The sequence below is a fragment of the Camellia sinensis genome, chromosome 11 (assembly GCF_055761805.1).
Source record: "Camellia sinensis isolate YWXY chromosome 11, ASM5576180v1, whole genome shotgun sequence".
Lineage (NCBI taxonomy): Eukaryota > Viridiplantae > Streptophyta > Magnoliopsida > Ericales > Theaceae > Camellia > Camellia sinensis.
In genome coordinates, this window is record NC_138971.1 from 150,970,321 (window position 1) to 150,991,995 (window position 21,675).

The 21,675-nt window shown below is 40.4% G+C and overlaps 1 protein-coding gene across 1 annotated transcript; it reads right to left on the minus strand.

Annotated features, from left to right (window-relative positions):
* Positions 1-297: 297 nt before the first annotated feature.
* Positions 298-1,611, minus strand: LOC114270305 (stemmadenine O-acetyltransferase). The gene has a single exon (XM_028211762.1). It carries the CDS (start codon positions 1,609-1,611, stop codon positions 298-300), a length of 1,314 nt encoding a protein of 437 aa, XP_028067563.1.
* Positions 1,612-21,675: the final 20,064 nt, after the last annotated feature.

The following is a 21,675-nucleotide window of genomic DNA, read 5'->3' on the forward strand; positions in this document are numbered from 1 at the left end:
TAAAACAACACAATGATAAAAAAATTGATAACATAAAACATTTGTGAAGAATTTATATTGGACCATTTCAGAGTTTTTTTTTTTAAAAAAAGTAACAATGGTCTGAACTATATTAAGCAATTGTCCAAACAACAACAAAAAAAAACAAAAACAAAAACACGGCTTAGATTAGAACAAATCTGTAGAGACGAAATCAACACAATTAAATAAAAGGCAAGTCCCATGACCGAGATCCATGTTTTATTTCAAATTTGCATTTTCATTACATGACTTTCATCTGTGTTCTTAACATTGCTGCTATAAAGAGCTTTGAAGGAGAACTTTCGCATCAAATGTGGGGGAAACGAATGCTTGAAACACTTCGTCAGCTTCAAGCTTAGCCAATTCATCCCTTTTCATATTGATCAATGCTTGCATATCATCACTTCTAGTGGGCATCAGAACAACCACATTACCAATAGGTTGTGCACCCATGGTGACCCATATGGGTTTCCCAAACCCAAAATCAGCTTCATAGATTGGATACCTGGACACACTAGTAAATGTAAAAAAACTTCCCATCTTCTCTCCTTTCTTGAATTTACCATCAAGCTGATTAGCTTTTGGGATTGGATTTCCCTCTTGAAGTTCCTTCACATAATCCCCATCAATCATCTTTATTGCCTCCCTCATTTGGGTAATCAATCCAAACCCATCTTCAGCAGTGCCTTCCATGGATGGCACTGTCATAGCAAATCTACTCGGATTACCCAAACAAGTCTCCGGCAAAGGAGGATTCGCTCTCCGACGAAGATTCACTGCCTGAACCACCCTGTAAGACTTCCCAACTTGTCTAGCCTTATCCCCTTGAGTAGCAACCATAAATCTAGTCCAAATGAAAGCCGAAACTGACTCGACTCGACTCGGGGGAGGATGCAAATGTGAATGATTTGCAGCATACATTGCTTTAAGAGCAGCCACAGCATTGGCACTGAACACAAACCTCTTCGCTCCGTAAACCTTCTTCTTCTCTTCCGCAGTGAGAGAGACTACTTTGTAACCAGGCATGTCCCTCGGAGGAAACAGCTTTGCGAGGTCAAATTTGGGATAAAGAATCAGATTCGAATCAGGGTCTCGAGCCTTGGCAGCCCAATTGTTGACGAAAGTGAAAATGGATGATCCGTCGAACACCTTGCGTGCAAAGCATAAACCAATGGCGATTCCATTACATTCAAAGATATTGACTTGAATTGCCAAAAGCTTGTCCCCACAATCGTCCATTTCAGGATAAGGAAGCAATTTCTTGATCTCGACATAGTCGGGTCGTTCGATCAATCTTGAGAGCTTGCAATTGACTTGGGCTTGAAAGAAATCGACGCCATTGTCGTTACAGTCGACAAAGAGGTCGTCTTTGAGACGACCCGCAAATGGGTAAAACCCAGTTAGGATCTCCGATAGAGATTTCTTTAATCTCGCGAAGTTGAACGATGAATCAGAGGTGTAGAAGTAGATGAATGGACTGAAAATTTTCTGGCTTAACTGATCAAGAAATGAGAATTTTACATGGCGAAGGTGAAGAGGGGTTGGGAGTAAGGGTTTGATTGTGTCTCTAGAGATCACCACAACCTCCATTGTTGATTGGGAAGAACATGCTCTGAATTCAAATATATGGAGATGAAGGAAGTACTGTATGGTGTCAGACGAAGACGAAGGCCGACGCACGCGAGCCTCGAGGAATTTAAAAAATGGTTGCTTGCTCCCTCTTCAGGGGCCACATTTGGGATTTTTTTTTTTTTGTTTTTTTGTTTTTTTTAGAAAGGACACGTTTGGTAAATATATTTGATAAAATTTTTCTAAAAAATTTTATCAAAAAATATAAAAAAAAACGATTTATCCTTTGTAATTTTGAAAATTATATCTTGTTCTTGAAGTTTTTAATTTTATAACAAATAATTTATTTTATTAATAAATTATTAAGTCAATTAATAATTTTTAATAATATCAAAATTTTATTTTAATTAATAATTTAAATAATTTTATCATTGTATAGTAATATCATTTTTTAATTAATTCAGTTAAATAAGAAAAGTAATATCATTTTTTAATTAATTCAGTTAAATAAAAAAATTATTACAATGGAATATTTGTAATTTTTCAATTTACCTGAGGTAATTCGTATTTTAACATAATTTGATCTTTTTAAATGGTGAAAATAATTTTTAAAAATTTAGAAATATTTATTTTTGTCATATATTTTTTTTAAAAAAAATTCTAAAATTTGTTATAGAAAACAAAACCAAATATGAACTTTGAAATAAAATAACAAATATAAGAAAACTAACAACAACAACAACAAAAATTACTAATCAGTGATATTTTTATAAAAAAATTATAAATTTATAGAAAAATTTATAACTTTAATTATTAAAGTTAGTGAAATTTACCATTGATACCAAAAAAAAAAATCGAAATTTGATCCTTAAAAAAATTAATTTTATAATTTTAAATTTTAATTTATGTTTAATCTAAATCATCAGCTTATATATATATTTTAACTACCGTATTCGTTATAAATAAATAAATCTCTCTTTTTCTTAATTAAATTTTATATGAGTTAAATTAAAAGAAGAATATAAAGTGATGTTTTAAGAAGTTGATAAAAAATTAACTTTTTAATTTTATTTGTTTTTTTGTGACTTTTTAGCTTTTTTTGTGTAAAAAAAAAAAAATTGTGTGACCTAAAAAATCAAAAAATCAAAAAAAAAAAAAAATTTTGACTTTTTACTCTGTTATCAAAATGCCACAAAGGCGAAGACCCACGCGAGCCACAGGGAGACAGCAGCAAGATTTCCCATTTCAAAGTATCATCGTATTTGACTTATTGTTTTGTTTTTTTAAAAATTGTAACATATATGCATCTAGAAAATAAAAGATTTATTGAATTTAGTATATTTATGTTTTTTTTTATCAAATATAAAAAATATAAAAATTCAATAAATTTTTATATTCTTATGTGTTTATTGAATTTTTAAAATATTTTTTACAAATATTATACTTTTTAAATATATCTAAATTAAATACATCTCGAAAGTTTTAAAAAAAATTATTTAACATATTTGAAAATTTCACTAAAAACAAAAAAAATATAAAATTTATTTTTTCAAAAAATCAATCAAAACAAACAAATAATGTTTTCAAGTAACACTGGCCCCACCAAAATGTGGAATTCTACTACCACGACAATAATTTCCTAAGACACCGTTTCTTTTCCAAGTTGAAGCTTGGGATCAGGATTAGTAGTGAGGTCGAATTCACAATATTACGTTTGTTTGCAAAATAGCTACTGGAGTGATAATATCCGTTCGAAATCCTCTCCAAAGAGGGGATTAGCATAAGCCCAGAAGACTTGGTATTAGAAATTACGCTGTTGGTATTAGAGTGTGAATGACGATTTTACCCACAAAAATATTCCTTCCATCTTTAGAAAATATCAACAAATCCAAAAAATTACAGAAAACTAGCTCAAATAAGACAACATCGTTGTTCTCATCCACAAACCCAAAAATTTGCAAGAAAAAAAAATTATACCCGAATGAAACCATCATTATTTCTTCTTTTGATCTTCAGAAAATATCAACAAACCTAGAAATTTGTAGAAAATTGGCTCAAATGAGGCAACATCGTCGTTCTCATCCACAAACCCACAAACCCAAAAATTTGCAAGAAAAAAAAAAATCATACCTGAATGAAGCAACATCATCGTTCTCATTAGAGGTGTACACGGGTCGGTTCGGTTCGGACTTACCCTAAGCCCGCCAACCAAATCGAATGTGTTGGGTTAGAGAAATTGTCATCCACTGCCAACCATAAGCATATTCGATATCGACTGTGGCCTATCATTCGGATTGGCGGTCGGATTCGGTCGGCAAGAAATAGAGAGAAATCAATCTACTTCACACTCTTTCTCAGGTTGTAATTCAAACAAAAATCAAATTTAAACATGTATAAAAATGGAGTAAAAGAGATTCAAACAAATATATTAAATATGCAAATAAATTTGAGAGAGAATAGAGAGTGGAATGGTATAGATAGACTCACCATCGCCTAAATATGAGCAACATTTATCACCGTCGGAGTAAATCTAAGCATCATTGCCATCGTCTCATAGATTTGAGCATCATTGTCACCATCGATTAGCACTATTGCCACTAGAAAAGGAGATTAAAAGCAGAAAAGGGGTTTCCAGTAAGAGGGATTGTGTCACTGTGAGAGGGAGACGAGGGTGAGATGAGAGTATGAAAGATCACCATTGTCGTCTAGAGAGAAAAGAAGAAAGTGGTTTCTGGGAAGGAGACAAGAAGGGTGAGAGATAGACTGTAAGAGAGAAACATGGATGAGAGAGAAGATTGAAGAGGCATAAGAGAAAGGAGGGTGAGAGCGAGAGAGAGAGAGAAACTGAAGCGGTGGGAGAGAAATAATGGTGAGAGACAGTGAGACTAAAGCGACAGAAGAGAAACGAGGGTGAAAGAGAGAGAGAGAGGAATTGAACTAGCATGACTATTCAAGAAAGAAAAAAAAAATGGCGTAACAGAGACGTATTGAAGAGGCCTTCAAAAAGTCTTTAGTCTTGGAAGTAGATAAGGCAGGCTGTATTAAGTATTGGGAGAAAACAAAGGGTCTTGGGAAGATAATTTAAGAAGCCAATGGAAAGTCCACACGTTTTACAAATATATCGGTCGGATCGGTTTCGGCGAATTATATATTTCTACAACCGATAACCGACCGAATATAGAACGGGTTTGAAAAATTCAACTCGCTATCAACCCAATCTAATTCGAAACCGTTCGTATTTATGTCGGATCAGTCAGATTCGGTCGGATTTATCGAATGATTTGGTTATTTGTACACCCCTAGTTCTCATTAAGATTGATGATCTTGATCTTGTTCTCCGTCATCGTCGGCCTTAGATGGATGAAGTAAAAGCCACTGGGTTGGCCTTAAATGGATGAAGTGAAAGGCAACATCTATTTATGAACAGGATCAACACTTCTTCAAAACCATGGTTTTGGAGAAACCATTGGTTGGTTTCTTTAATAATAATAATAACAAATAAATTAATAGTTGAATTTTTTATTATTTTTAATTATTTAATTTTAATTTTAATTTTTGAATAGTTTAATTAGGTAATGCATTTATTAGTTAGTATACATTCAAATTTAATACTAATACAACAAGGGCATGTTTGATTGGATGGATTAGAACATGGGATTGAGATTATTAATCCGTAGGCCCAATTATCCTATGTTTGTTTTAACATTTTGGTTTAGGATTATTAATCCAATGGATAATTAATCCAACAAAATTGTAGGATTATTAGTAATGGGGTAGGGGTGAGATTATTAATCCCATGGATAATTTATCCTATTAATCCAATTGGATAGTGAATACCACACTAATTTGATAGGATTATTAATACTTCACTATTAGTCATGTAAATTAAACATGACCCAAGTGTATTTGTGTAATTTCACATGATTAATCCTACCCCTATCTCTCAAAACAAACATGAATTATTACTAGTTAACTGGTTATCAAACAAACATAATCTTTTTTAATCCTCTTATTAATAGTCCCCCTTACTAATAATTCTTTCACTAACAATTTCTTGTATTTTTTACCCCTGAAAACAAACTGACTCTAAAAGTTCTTCCAGACATGAAAGAATGGCTAATTTAAACCTTTCTCTGACCTTTTAAATATCTTTCAAGAACGACATTGCAACATTCTTGCTCAACATGAACAACTGCTAACCATGTTGTTTAGCAGTGGAAGCCTAGTGCTTAGCATTACAGAGCAGTATCAACCTTTCACCAAAAATTTATTTTGACCTAGATCATGGGATCAAGCACCTTATCTGCTTCCTATAAAACATACCAAAATATTTTACGAAATAATGTGGCTGAGTTGTGGCCTAGTCCTTTAAAACAAAGAAAAATGTTGAGACTCTTAAAAAACTCCTATAATTTTATTTCCTGAGAGGGTAATTTATAAATAAATTGGGCTGAGCTAAGGGGTTGCCTTCTTTGTAAGTTGGGCCGCACGATGGGCTGGGGTAAGAGATCATATAGCTCGGTCTAAGAGCTAACTAGTTGGGCCTAGTTGAGGTTCGGACCGAGCTAAGCATCACACATAGTCACGCTGAGATAAGGACGCCATTCTGCATAGTTAGCTCGGTCTTAAGTAAATAACCCAGTTGGAGTATGCTAAACCGAGGTACATGCAATGAAGAGAAGAACCAAGCTAGTTGGAGCATGGTCAAATCTGCCACTTTAGCCTGGCCATGTTAGCTCAGTCGTTTTGTCATACTACCGAGCTAAAACCATTTCACTTGGTTAAAGTAGTGATAAGGGTGTCAAAGGATAAGCATTATCTTTTGCAAGTGTGATTCCTAAGAAGACTCTATATTGAGGAGTAAGGGTTCTACTAGGATTGTGCCAAGCAAAAACTATAAAAGCTCTCAACAGAACCTATGTACAGGTAACATAACTTTGATTCTCGAATACGCAGAGCTTTTGTCTATTTGTCTATTTGTCTATTGGTCTATTGTGCTGACTTAGGCATCGGAGAGGTATCTGGCACACACCCGCCGACTAGCTGACGTTTGTGTTTTCAGGGAGTAAAGCGATGACGTTCAAAGGAGCGTAGACTTGATTAACAGGATTATACGAGAAGATTATTTCGTGCTCGCATAATTGATGCCGTCTATGGGAATTCCAGAAAGAACAAAACCTCTTGATCGAGTTTTTCCTCTCTAATTGGAAGCAATGACGCACAATAAAGATTTGCCGCAATCCGCTGTCGACGGACAAACCCCATAGGGGGGTGGGAGGCGCGAAGGTTTGCCTTCTATCCCTTCCATGGTGGATTTAGAACCCCAGTGACAGAACCCCCGGAGGGATGCAAGGGAGAGGCGGGCTAACAGCCCCCGTCGCTCTCAAAGTCCTGAAAGACAGAGGCGGAAGATAGACCCTCAAGTTCTAGGGGATCGCGTGAAAGACTAGGACCAGTTAATAAGGAAGATGGCGGCAGACATGGAGTCAATGAACCGCCAAATAAAAGGAAAATGGGTGGCGACAGGAGAGGGGGGCAAAGGCAACACGCCTCCTCGCCACTCGGAAGATCGTGGTAGGCATACCACACCATTGCAAATAGAAAGTAAGAGTCTTAGAATAGGCGACACTCAATCGCGGACTTCCAGGACTCGTTATTCCAGGTCTGAGAGGACGAGAACTGAGAGGTCGTGTGCTGAGGGAAGCACCTATAGGCCCTCGCACACGTACCAGACGTCATCTAGGCACACGGAGTTTCCTAGATCATCTGACTTACGAACTGTGCTTGAAGAAAGGGCCCGATGGAAGGAGGATACCAGGGCACGTGACCCGCACAGAGTTTCAGCCCTTCAGCGACTGGCCCTTCAGACGCATGGAAGCTTCGAGGTAGGAATGCCAATGACGCGCCTTGCTTACGAACCAGCGGACAAAGTATTAGCAATATTACAAAGCTCGTTGTTCGTTCCGGCAATAGAGAACGCATCACTACCTTCAGGCTTCCACCAGCCCAAATTTACTACTTATAAGGGGAAGACAAACCCCTACATGCACTTGAGCCACTTTCGTCAGGTTATGGCAGTATACCAGCGGAATGAGGCTTTGATGTGTATCATGTTCCCATCCAACCTTGGCGACCTAGGTCTAACCTGGTTCGAAAGGCTACCAGAGGGCAGCATCGCCTCCTGAGCACAATTGGCAGAGGCGTTCGTGACTAGGTTCAGAACGAACACCAAGACACCAGTGGAGATCGACCAACTACTCTCCATTGACATGGGTGACAAAGAGACGTTGAGATCCTACAACAGTCGTTATTGGAAAACCTTCGACCAAATTGGGGATTGCCCCTACAAACCTCGCCATAACACAATACAAACGGGACCTACCAGTCGATAATAAATTGAGGGACTCAATTACAATGACGCCGCCCCTCACGATGGAGGCCTTAATGGAGAGAGTGCACCAACATATTCGCGTAGAAGAAAACAACGCCCGTGCTAAAGCGAAATCTGGTACAACAGCAATACCAGATAAAAAGACTTCAACAAAAGTCAACACGGTAGAACAATCAAGCAGGAATAGGCGAGGCAGGCGGGCTAACAGAGAAGACCCAGACAAAAGGAGGTTAAGAGTTCACATAGCCATTACTACAGTGTTCAAAAAACCAATCTACCGAATCCTAAGTGAGATACGTGATGAACCTTTCGTTCGATGGCCAACTAAGTTAGGAGAAGCACAAAAGGACTATGACGAGAGGTCCCGGTGCACCTTCCATGATGAAAGGGGGCACCGCACTGAAAATTACACGCCGTTGAGGCAGCATTTGGAGGAGTTAGTGGCAGCTGAGTACCTGGACCAGTACATAGAAGGAGGGACGCAACCAGCTCCCCAGAACCACAACAACCCAAACGGGATGCCGGTCGACGCTCCACCTCAAGGCATAATTAACGTAATATATGGGGTATTCGAACTTGAGCGGGTATGTGAGCTCAGGGGAATGATCAAAAAGGCTGAGCACTTAAGGAAGGTATTAAGTGCACAACCTGTCGTCAAAAATGAGAGAACAGAGGCCATAAATGTCATATCTTTTTCAGACAAAGATTTAGCAAGGATATACTGCCCTCACAATGATGCATTGGTTGTCACTCTACGCGTCAAGAAATTCGACATCAAGTGGATTCTGATTGACCAAGGAAGCTCATGTGAGATAATGTATTACGAAACCTTCAAACAACTGAAACTGGAGGACAAAGACATGGCACCTGTAACATCTCTCCTAATCAGATTCAACTCAATGCCAAAGTAGCCAGTGGGTAAGATAATCCTCCCGATTAAGGCAGGAACCATGACGAAATAAGTGGAATTCTGGATATTGGAAATCCCTTCCACTTACAATATAATTTTGGGGAGGACATGGTTGCATGCTATGCGATCGATAGCGTCAACCTAGCATCAAGTATTGCGGTTCCCCAATGAAGCCGGAGTAATTGAAGAGGTCTTTGGAGACCAAATTGTGTCAAAATAGTGCTTTGTTACAGTAAATGGCAGCCGCGCTACAAAAGGGTTTGTACAGATGGTCGAAGAGCTAGAAAGCAATGAACTATTTACGGATGTTGGCAAGGCAGCTGATCAGAAGGCAGTGGAAGACTTGGTACAGGTAAGGATAGATGAAAAAGATCTAGAAAAGTTCTTTTTGCTCAGCTCGTCTTTGTCTAGCATCGAGAGAATAGAGGTCATGGAATTCTTAACCTCTAACATTGAAGTGTTTGCCTGGACACCGTATGACATGCCTGGCATTGACCCAAACTTCATCTGTCACCAACTAAACGGCCACCCAACTGCCAGACCAATTATACAGTGCACTCACAGATCAGCACTCCACTATGCCGAGATAGTGACGGAAGAAGTAGGAAACTTACTGGAGGCAGGAGCTATCAGAGAAGTGCACTATCCCAGGTCGATCTCCAATACCGTAGTAGTACCAAAGAAGAATGGAAAATGACGTGTCTGTGTGGACTACAAAATAGTCAACAAGGCATGCCCAAAGGACAACTTCCCCCTACCACGGATAGACCAACTGGTAGACCTGACGACAGGACACAATCAACTTAGCTTCCTTAATGCGTATAGAGGTTACCATCAGATCACTATGTATGAACCAGATCAGGAGGTCACATCCTTTACAATGCCTAGAAGATTGTACTGTTACAAGGTCATGCCTTCGGCCTAAAAAATGAAGGGGCAACATTCCAACGGATGGTCACCAAGATGTTTGAACCATTGTTAGGCAGAACAATGGAGGCTTACATAGATGACATGGTGGTCAAAAGCAAGAATGAGAACGACCATCTCAGGGACCTAGATGAAATGTTCCAGATTCTGAAGAAGAACAAGTTGCGCCTAAATACATCCAAGTGTGCATTCGGCGTAAGATTAGGCAAATTCCTAGGCTTTCTAGTGACCAACTGAGGTATAGAAACAAACCCTTCTCAGATCAAAGCAATCCAAGATCTTGAGAGGCCCAAACATAGTCAAGGAGGTGCAACATCTCACTGGCCTAGCAGCCGTACTCAACCGGTTCATAAGTCGGTCGTCAGACAGATGTCGCTCATTTTTTCAAGCCTTAAAGGCCAAGTTTGAGTGGGATGAAGAATGCGACCACGCCCTAGAAAGCCTGAAAGAGTACATGTCTTCTCCACCATTGCTAGTAACCCCAATACCTGGAGAAGAGCTCTTTTTGTACCTGGCAGTTTCACAACACGCAGTCAGCGCAATGTTGGTCAGAACGGAAGGAATCCAACACCTGCCCATCTTGTATGTTAGCAAGACATTGCTTGGTGCAGAAACCAGGTACTTACCATTGGAAAAACTGGCCTTAGCCTTAATGATGGCCTCAAGGAAGCTGTTGCATTACTTCAACGCCCACACCATAATCATCCTAACAGCTTTTCCATTAAAAGTTTTGTTTGAGAGGGTGAACTTTTCTGAGCGAATCTTGAAGTGGGTAGTGGAATTAGGGCAATTTGATATCAAGTTTCAACCCAGAACCGCAATAAAAGCTCAAACTTGAACAGACTTTGTGGCAGAATTCACACTAGGAAGTCATCACATCTGCCCAGTTGACTTGACTGGTACAACAGAAAAGGAGATGGAAAGTGCCGCAAGAACTACGCAACCCCCAAAAGAAGATGCCCAGCCACATCCCAAGGCATACCGGATTGTAGAATGGGAGGAAGAGACAAACCGTGCTTTACCCAGCAAAGACTCATCAACAAGCAAAAACTTGGTACAGTCAGATAATGAAGAACAAACCCCAAAAGTAGGTGTGGACTTGGAAGAAAACATCAGCAACATTCATGACCCCAAGACATCATCCGACCCCTCCACTTGCTGGAAGTTATTCGTTGAAGAGATGTGGAAGCTCTTTGTGGATAGAGCATCCAACAGGCACGGTGCAGGACTAGGCATAGTCCTTATCTCGCCAGATGGCTTAATAGTGAAACAAGCAGTCAACATTGGCTTCCCTGCATCAAACAATGAGGCGGAGTATGAAGCACTCTTAACAGGCCTAAAATCAGCACTTTTCATGCAGGCCACTGTAGACGTCCCCGAACGCCCCGGGAGGAACGAGCTCCCGTTCTATTCATTTTGGGCTCACTACAGCTCAGGACTCTCAAATTTGTCACGGTTCTAAGTCTGAACCAAAGAGTCCAAATCCGGCAAATCGTTTTGAGAGAACAGTTTTTGAAAGAAGTGCCAAACATGGACTGCTTTGCCAGATACAGAGTCGCCACCTAAATGTTTTTTTAATGGGAAATTTAGAAAACCCTGACTCGGTGTCAAAGGCCACGTGTCCGTCATCACCAAAGTTGCCTCGGCTCGGGAACTTGGGTACGATTGGGGAAGGTCACTTCGTGAGCACCCCCGCTCGCCCGATCAAAGATCGGCCTCTACTAACCATGATATCTATTTTTGAAAACATTGTATGTTCTTATTCCGGTTTATTAGCCTAGGTTACTATGTGATGCGCACAGCATACAAGTATAGACTGGATCGACTGAATTGGAACAAAACATTTCATGTTTGTTTGTTTGAAAATGGTTTGATGGTGCTACTCGCAAGTAGGCTAAGACGTGAATTTGCCACCCTCAGGTGGGCTTAGAAAACATGATTTTGCCACTATCTAGTAGGCTTAAAACACACATTTGATGAATTGGTCCAATTCAAATAACCCAACCTTCACCCACAGGCATTCAGGCAGTTATATCACATAAGCAATTAGCCTCATGGTAAGCATGCTATTCATGGCAGTCACTCACACGCACGCAAGGATGCTAAAGCATAAAAACTTACCAAGTACTCCAAGCCAAAATAGAAGCTAAGTTAGAAATCCATGCATGATCCTAACTATACATAAATGCCTAATGCAACACATGCAAAAATGCAAACTATAGTAGGCTCGGCTATTCTAAACATGGCATGTGAAATACTACAACTATCATGTATTCAATTTGGAATTGAAAGTACAATGCAGTTAGTATGATGCGCCGAGCCCGGTGCATGCAAAACGGATGAATGATGCAAACATGCTGTCATACTGTATGCTAATTGAAATATGCCCTAATCTAACCATCATAAGCGGATAAATAAAAGGGAGAAAGACGTGGGGTTGGAAGACATACAACACACACACGCACACTTATTACAGTTGTTGGCCTCGCGCAGAGGGTCCGAAAGAATAATACAGTCCCGAATAAATGTTACAGTCCAAATAATTACAAAATCCTAATTAAATTACAAATTTAACTAAGAAAGCTGTAAAACTGGCATGCAAGCCAGGGACTGCCTTGCTTCTGATGGATGATGCATGTCCGGGTTGTCTTGCGCGGAAATCCACTGGGATGCCCCAATTAGCCTCTGTTTAGCAGTTATTCTTGAAACGCGTGCCAAGTCCCGAAAAGTTGCTGATTCTTCATTTTGCTGCAACAGAGAGCAGGAAAGGGGCATAGCAATGTATTTTCACAAATATATGCATGCCTCGATCCTCGTGCCACCAATCACGCATACCGAGGCATGATGGCCGAGGAGTCGAATTGCACAACTCAATATAGAATGAATGCACATGAAAACACAACAAGACCTAACTCCATCATGGATGATCCGGGGTGTCGGTGACTAGGGAATTGAGATACATTCCGTCACTCGGAGTACGAAATGCACCTCGTTTCCCGTGTCCGGGCTAACTCTTATCCTGAACACGATGCAATATGCATGACATGCATGAAATGTGACTAAAATACAATCCTAACATACACAATGCTATGAAAATGAGATGCCTCGAAAGGCGTGCACACGGGCACGCAAACCGAGGCAATGGCATATGCAATGCAATATGACAAAAATGATATATAGAAATGCTACATGGACTTATACTAACATGAGAGAGCCTCAGCCACACTCACATAAGAGGCCGGTAGATGAAAATAAAGTGCCTCGAAATGCGTGCACACGGGCACGCAAACCGAGGCAATGGCATATGCAATGCAATATGGCAAAAATGGCATATAGAATGCAACATGGACTTATACTAACATGAGAGAGCCTCAGCCACACTCACATAAGAGGCCGGTGGATGAAAATGAAGTGCCTCGAAATGCGTGCACAAGGGCACGCAAACCGAGGCAATGGCATACGCAATGCAAATGACATGAAATGGCATATAGAATGCAACATGGACTTATACTAACATGAGAGAGCCTCAGCCACACTCACATAAGAGGCCGGTGGATGAAAATGAAGTGCCTCGAAATGCGTGCACACGGGCACGCAAACCGAGGCAATGGCATATGCAATGCAATATGGCAAAAATGACATGAAAACATGTTAATGGATTTTCAGCAATGAAAAGTGGGGGAAAACAGCCCCGAAATGAGGCGAAAAATCACCTGATGCATGGAATCTCTCCCGAAATGCAAATTAGGCGCATAGAATGAACTACAGCTATACAAAGCATGCATAATTGGTATATGAGATGAAAATACAGAAGCAAGGCAGCCTCAAAATAAGCATTTTTACAGTACAAATCATGGCCAAACAGCAAGCAAAGATAGGGCAACAATGGCATGCAAAAATGGCCCTAAACATGAGATTATGAAGCAACTCACAGCTGCTAACTCCAAATAGGTTAGGACCCTTCAACAACATTGAAGAGGGGCCAAAAATAAGCCACTTTACAGAACTGTAAAAACCCTAAAAACAAACATAGATATGGCTAAGCTCTTATGCAAGAAAAAGGGCCAAAAGGTGGCCAAAGAGGCAAGTGGTATATGCAAAGCCCAAACTGAAAAATTCCCTTCTACAACATTGAAGAGGGACCAAAAATAAGCATATTTACAGAACTGTAAAAACTCCAAAACAGTATACAAACATGCTAGAAATGCAATGCAAAAATGAGGCTCAAAAGAGGCTATAACACAAAGTATGCAAAGCATTCACCAAACAGCCAAAGACCTTAACGAAACATGTTAAGAAGGTCAAAATAAGACTATTTCTAGGCCTGTAAAAAGACCAAAAACAGAAGCATGATAGGCTGCCAAAGCATGCAAGAAAATGGCATTCAAGGAGGACATTGAAGCAAGTGCAATATGAAGGGCTCAAACCGGGTTGAGCCCTTAATGAAACAACAAAATGAGCTCAAGAAAATGACCTTTTCAGTTTTGGTCGGAGCTCAAATCAATAAGCATGTATGGCTTACAAAAGGTGCAAGAAATGGACCAAAAAAAAGGGAAAATGCTACTCACCCTTGAAGACCGATGCTTTTGTTGCTTCTTGGACCAACTTTGATGACTCTAAGCTGCTGGAGTTCCTCCCCTTGCTGCTGAAATGGAGTGGTGATGGTAGATCTTGATGATGATGAAGAAATGAGGAGTAGAACTTGGATATTTTTGAGAAAATGAGAGAGATAGAGGGAGAGTTGTATGTAAAGCTTCAAAGCAATTTTGTTCCAACCCTTGTCACCAATGCCACCTGCTGGTTATAAGGAACAAAAAGAGGGTGTAAAGGTGGGGGAAAAAGGAGGCAAGCTTTCCCCTAAGAAATATCCCCCGGATTGAGATATTTTCTGGGGGAAACAGCTACACAGCTGTAAAGTGGATTTGGTGAGGAACATGGCCGGCCCATTTTTGGACTTGAAGGTGGCCGGCCGGCCACCCCCCCTAGCCGGCCGGCTAGGGGTCAAAAGGGTCAACTTCAATTAGTGGCCAGCCACCACAAAAAGGTGGCCTCCCAGGTCTCCTCTTCACAACCCTGTGGTTCGAATTTGGAAACTCTAAAATAGGAGAGAGAACAAGCCATTTTGAGGAGGGGTTCAAAAGGTTCAAATGGAATTAATGGCCGGCCATGAACTTTTAGGGTCCTCCCACGTGTGTACATCACAAATATGTGGTTCGGGGTTGAAGAAAGTGGCCCCAAGGTGTTCAACATTGGCTCGGAAGTGCGAAAAACGGGCGCCGGAGGGCGAAAATGGAATATAACTGGTTGCTAAGATAATTGCTGGCCTCCCACCCTCCAGTGACCTACCTAGTGATGAAACAGAGGCACCTGCCAAAAATGAACGAAAATCGATGCAAAACGAATGCTCGGGACTCAAAACACGCCGTTCGGGGTCCCGAAAATGGACTGTTAAGCACCGAAAGTGGCGTTCGGCCACGAAGTGGGTTTCTCAGACCCCAGTGTCCCTCAAAAGGTAGTAGAAAATAAGTACGCCAAAAAATCAGAACAAACGGAGATGGTTAGGCGGTCCCGAACCGAGACACACGGCCAACGGTCCCGAAAAACCGGAAACCGGGCTCCGAAATGGGCAAAATGACCCACGGCCACCAAATGTAGCCCACGGCCACTGAGAGATGGTCTACGGGACCTCTCCCTCCCCTCAGGAAAAGAAACAGAGAAAACCGAGCCTGGTTCGCAAACTGAGACAAGGCACAGAAGAGAGTTCGGAAGTCTGGAGGCAGGGCTCATGGCCGCGACTCTGAGACTTATGAACAAGCACGTTATGCAATATCACCAAGCGCTCAACTGGTGACGTCTAAGTCTTAAGGTCGGTCAAAAATGGGGTGTCTACAGCCACCGAGCTAATGGTTTACAGTGACTCACAGCTGGTAGTAAATCAGATTTCAGGCGACTACGAAGCGAAATATGAGAGGATGGCAAAATATCAAGAGTTAGTCAGAAAAGAGATCATGAAATTCGAAGTAGTGCGGATAGAGCAGATCGGCCGAGAAGAAAACAGTAGAGCAGACAAACTAGCAAGCTTCACTTCGATGGCAGATATATCCATCCCACATCCGTTACTGATCGACTTCCTACCAAGACCAAGCATTGAAGAACCCGAAGTAGCTGAGGTATGTTGTGCCGAACTAGGCCCTTCATGGATGGATCCCATTATAGTGTTCTTAAAAGACGGCATCTTACCTGAAGAGAAGAAAAATGCCAACAAAATAACAGCAAAATCACAGCGATTTTGGCTTTCCCCATCGATGGCCTTGTACAAGAAATCCTTCACAGGACCTTACCTAAAATGTGTTCATCCCAGCAAGATCGAAGGATTCTTGTTCGAGATACACGAAGGTGTATGCGGAAGCCACCAAAGGGGAAGATCTTTGGCCTACAGAGCAATTTCACAAGGATATTGGTGGCCTTACATGCAAGCAGATTCAGAGAAATATGTGAAGAAGTGCGAGAAATGTCAGAAGTTCGCACACCAAATACATCAACTAGCCAGAGAGCTTCTACCTTTAACTAGCCCATGGCCCTTCGCAATGTGGGGCTTGGACATAGTAGAACCACTTCCAACGGCGCCCGGCAACAGAAAGTTCTTTCTTGTAGTAACAAACTACTTTACAAAATGGGTAGAAGTAGAAGCACTCGCCTCAATAAAAGAGAAAAATGTGAAGAAGTTTGTCTGGCAGAATATCATCACTCGATTCGGCATACTTAAGGCTCTAATATCGGACAATGGCACTTAGTTCGATGGCAAAATTTTTAGAGGCTTTTGTGAGGAGTACAAGATAGAATTCTACAACTCTACACCAGCATACTCCCAAGCAAATGGCCAGGCGGAAGCATCAAACAAAGTCGTCTTAGATGGATTGAAGAAAAGGCTGGAGAAAGCAAAAGGCAAGTGGGCTGAGGAGCTCCGTCATGTTTTATGGGCTTACCGTACCACACCTCGGCGGTCAACTAGAGAAACACCTTTTTCCTTGGCCTATGGCATGGAAGCTGTAATCCCACTGGAAGTTGGCCTTCCTACTATTAGAAGTGAAAATTTCGACCGGGATTTTAATAGAGAAGCCATAACCTTGGAACTCGATCTTGCGGAAGAGAGAAGAGAAAGAGCACTGGTTCACATCGCCTCATACTAGCAAGAGTTATCCAGAAAATATAACAAAACAATACATTCGAGGCAATTCAAGATTGGAGATTGGGTGCTGCGCAAAATAATGGGAAATATCCTGGTACCCGGAGATGGCAAATTAGGACCTAATTGGGAAGGAACTTACAAAGTGATTGGATTAGCAAGAAAAGGGGCATACCACTTGGAAGATAGAGACAACAAGACCATTCCCAGGCCATAGAACATTGTCAATCTCAACCTATTTTATTTTTAACTTTTCTTTAACGTACTTGTAGTTTTTCTTTTCTCAATAAAACAAGTAGTTTCCTTTTTCAGCATAATTGTTTTCTTCTGTAAAAGTAGTTTTAGTGAGCTAGGGGCAATGAAATCAGAGTTGGCCGGAATAACTAACTTTGAGCTCTCTTCAGCCGAGATCAAGATCTAGGCTGAAGAAGTTGGCTGGAAAAACCAACACTTACTTCTCTTCAGCCAAGATCAGGATCTAGGCTGAAGAGGTTTGGCAGGAGCAACCAAACACTTGGCTCTAGGTTGGCAGGAATAACTAACACTGAGCTCTCTTCAGCCAAGATCAGGATCTAGGCTAAAGAGGTTTGGTAGGAATAACCAAACACTTGGCTCTAGGTTGGCAGAAATAACCAACACTAAGTTCTCTTTAGCCGAGATCAGGATTTAGGCTGAAAAGGTTGGCTAGAAAAACCAACACTTACTTCTCTTCAGCCGAGATCAAGATCGAGGCTAAAAAGGTTTGGCAAGAATAACCAAACACGTGGCTCTAGGTTGGCAGGAATAACCAACACTGAGCTCTCTTCAGCCGAGATCAGAATCTAGGCTGAAGAGATTGGCTAGAAAAACCAACACTTATCTCTCTTCAGTCGAGATCAGGATCTAGGCTGAAGAGGTTGGCTGGAATAACCAACTTTAAGTATTCTTCAGCCGAGATAAGAATCTAGGCTGAAGCGTGGTTGGTTGGAATAACCAACTTTAAGTACTCTTCAGCTGAGATAAGGATCTAGGTTAAAGAGTGGTTGGCCGGAATAACTAACTTTAAGTACTCTTCAGCCGAGATAAGGATTTAGTGTCATGACCCAAACCCGGTACCCAAAGGCTTGGCGTTGTAACAAGATAAAAATTAAATAATTCAAATAATTTTGTAGTCGCAGCAGCGCAAGCGGACAAATTAAATAAAATAATTGGGTACTAAATGCTTATTTAAAAGGAAACAAAACATAGTCATTTGAACTTTATTGTATTACTAGAGTTCAAAAAAAAAAAAAAGATAGAAATAAAAAGAATTTTAAAAAAAAACAACACAGCGATTCATTTCCATCTTGATCCCGCTAAACCTCGTTACCTGAGAGGGGTAACAGCTATAAGCACATAGCAGAGTGAAAAATATTATACTGTGAGTGTAGGGGCACAAAATAGCCATGGATAGTTATTTAAAACATTAACATAATTTGAGTTGAATACACAAATTAATTAGGTGGCAAAAACACTGAAATAAATAACTATAACCACGGTACAGAACAGAACAAGGGTCACTAAAGTGACAATCAGAACACGGGTCAATGGATCCATGACAACAGGGGACCACAAAGTGGTTAAACAGGGGCCTATGGTTATTTAAGTCTCCCAAGGCATGGTACTCACGTGGTGGTAGTTACAGAAAATAACTGTTTACAAGGTCATTGTCAAATAATCTCTAAAATTTAAACAAACATATCCATGGATTTTAATTTAAGCAATTAGAATTCAGAAAAATAATCCACATAATTGAAACATTAACCTAACCATAAAACATAAATTATATAAAATAAATTGTGGTAACTTAAAACATTCGTAAAATACATTATGGTAATTTAAGACATGTAGAAAACACATTATGGTAACTCAATGTATAATAAAACTCACCTTAAGATTGACTCTTAGCTTTTAATTTTGCTACTGCAATTCCCCACCTTTCGGAGCTCACTGATATACTAAGAATGTTTTTGTTTTGTTTCGAGTTCACTGATAGTCGTCACTATTTATAGGCGTCAACTCCCTTGTTCACTACCTAAAATTTGAAGCCTAATGCTGCCACGTTTCTATCTCGTTGGTGATGAGAGATAATGCCACCTATGTTGTCTCTTGCTTTGTCACCTCCCTTAATGCCATCTGTCCTTTCCCTTAATTAATTCTCAAGAAACCACCAAAGGCCATTTGACCCTTGGCCCACCGAAAATCTGTTTTGTCATTTTTTTTATTTTTTTTTCAAAATTCAATTCTAAAGGTTATGATTCCTTTTATGAGTCCTAAAATTACTTATGATTATAAGTTAGGTTTACGTCTAAAAACCTCACTATCAAACTATAAAATATCACTTACCACTTTCTAAAATATTTAACGTGTGGTGTCTTACAATTTATTTCCTTACCAATTTAATTGATAAATTCCCAATTTCCTAAATTATGCATTTATTTATTATCATTATTATTTATTTATTTATTATTTTTATTTATTGAAATTTCTTTTTTAAAAGAAAATTCATGTGTCACATTTCTCCTCTCCTTAAAAGAAGTTTGTCCCCAAACTTGACGTACTTTGGTTTTCGAAAAGGTGTGGGTATTTGGCTCGCATTTGGCTTTCAGTTTCCCACGTTGCTTCTTCGACATGATGGTTTCTCCATAAGACTTTTACAAGAGGTATAACCTTATTTCGAAGGACCTGATTACAGCGATCAAGAATTTGTACAGGTTGTTCTTCATAAGAGAGGTCTTCTTGAACTTCTAGGTTCTCATAATCGACGACATGCTCTGGATCTCGAAGATATCGACGAAGCATCGAAACGTGAAACACATTATGCACATTGGACAGTTCGGGTGGAATCGCAAGGCAATATGCCACAGGACCAATCCTTTCAAGTACCTCGAATGGGCCGATGTAACGTGGGTTTAACTTTCCTCGATTCCCAAATCGGATAACCCCTTTTGTCGGTGAGATCTTGAGGAACACATGATCGCCCACTTGAAATTCTAAGTCTCATCTCCGTGTATCTGCATAGCTTTTCTAGCGACTCTAAGTAGTGCGAATTTGCTGCTAGATGAGTTGGATTTTATCGCTTGTTATTTGCACGATCTCGGGGCCTAATAATTTTTCGCCTCCGACTTCCGTCCAACACAGAGGTGATCAACATCTCCTTCCAGACAGTGCCTCCTACGGTGCCATTCCAATACTTGCATGGTAGCTATTATTATACGCGAACTCCACCAAAGGTAGATGATCATCCTAGTTACCTTTGAGGTCTAACACACGCAAATGTAACATATTTTCCAAAGTCTGGATTGTCCTTTTAGATTTCCCATCAGTTTGAGGGTGATAAGCCATGCTAAACTTCAGAGCGGTTCCCAAAGCTTCTTGCAATTTATTCCAGAAATGAGACACGAAGCAGGGGTCTCTATCGGATACGATTGAAATTGGGGTGACATATAAGCGAATGATTTCCTTAATGTATAGAGTGGCGAACTTAGAAAGAAAGTACATGATTCTGATTGGTAGAAAATGCGCCGACTTCGTCAATCGATCCACGATAACCCATATTGCATCATTCTTCGAGACTGATTGCGATAGCCTGACCACGAAGTCCATAGTAATGTGTTCCCACTTCCATTCAGGAATAGGAAGTGGTTGCAACATTCCTGCAGGTCTCTGATTTTTCGCTTTAACTTGTTGAGAACGCAGGCATTTGGAGACATGGCTTGCTATGTCTTTCTTCATTCCTGTCCACCAGAAGTGTTCCTTCAGATCGTGATACATCTTCGTATTGCCAAGATGGATCACAAACCTTGAGCTATAAGCTTCTACCAATATCCTCTTCTTGAGTTCTGGAAGGTCGGTTACGCAAATTCGATTCCGAAATTGTAGCATTCCATTGCTTATCGTGAAATCAGGATTGGGCGTGCTTCCTTCTTCCTCGTACTTTTTCTTCAAAAGTTTATCTTCATATTGGAAAATTCTAAATTCTTCAATCAACTCGGGTTCCATGATTATGTTGGCGAGCAGTCCATTGATCTTGCGGGGAACAAGGGTATATGCCAAACTTTTGGTCGTTTTTCGACTTAATGTGTCTACCACTACGTTAGCTTTGCCACGATGGTGATGAATCTCTATATCGTAGTCCTTCATAAGTTCTAGCCATCGTCGTTGCCTCATATTCAATTCTTTCTGTGTAAACAGATATTTGAGACTCTTGTGATCAGTGTAAATCTCACAGGTTGCCCCGTAGAGATAATGACGCCAGATCTTGAGAGCGAAGATCACCGCAGCCAATTCTAGATCATGAGTTGAGTAGTTCCTTTCGTGAGTCTTTAGTTAGCGGGAGGCATAAGCAATGACCTTCCCATTTTGCATAAGAACGCAACCCAAACCATTATATAAGGCATCGCTATAAATTACAAACCCTTCTGCTTCCGCGGGGAGTGCTAGTATAGGAGCCGTCACGAGTTTGTTTTTCAATTCTTGGAAGTAACGTTCCTGCTTGTCCGTCCATTCAAAGGGCCTGTTCTTCTGAGTTAGTTGGGTCAAGGGTGAAGCTATCTTGGAGAAATCTTGCACAAAGCACCGGTAATAGTCGGCCAGGCCCAAAAAGCTTCGAATCTCAGAAACGTTAATAGGTCGTGGCCACTCCACGATTGC

Bases quoted from the DNA above. Each gene is read 5' to 3' on its own strand.
- LOC114270305 (XM_028211762.1), bottom strand. From the start codon at position 1,611: ATGGAGGTTGTGGTGATCTCTAGAGACACAATCAAACCCTTACTCCCA.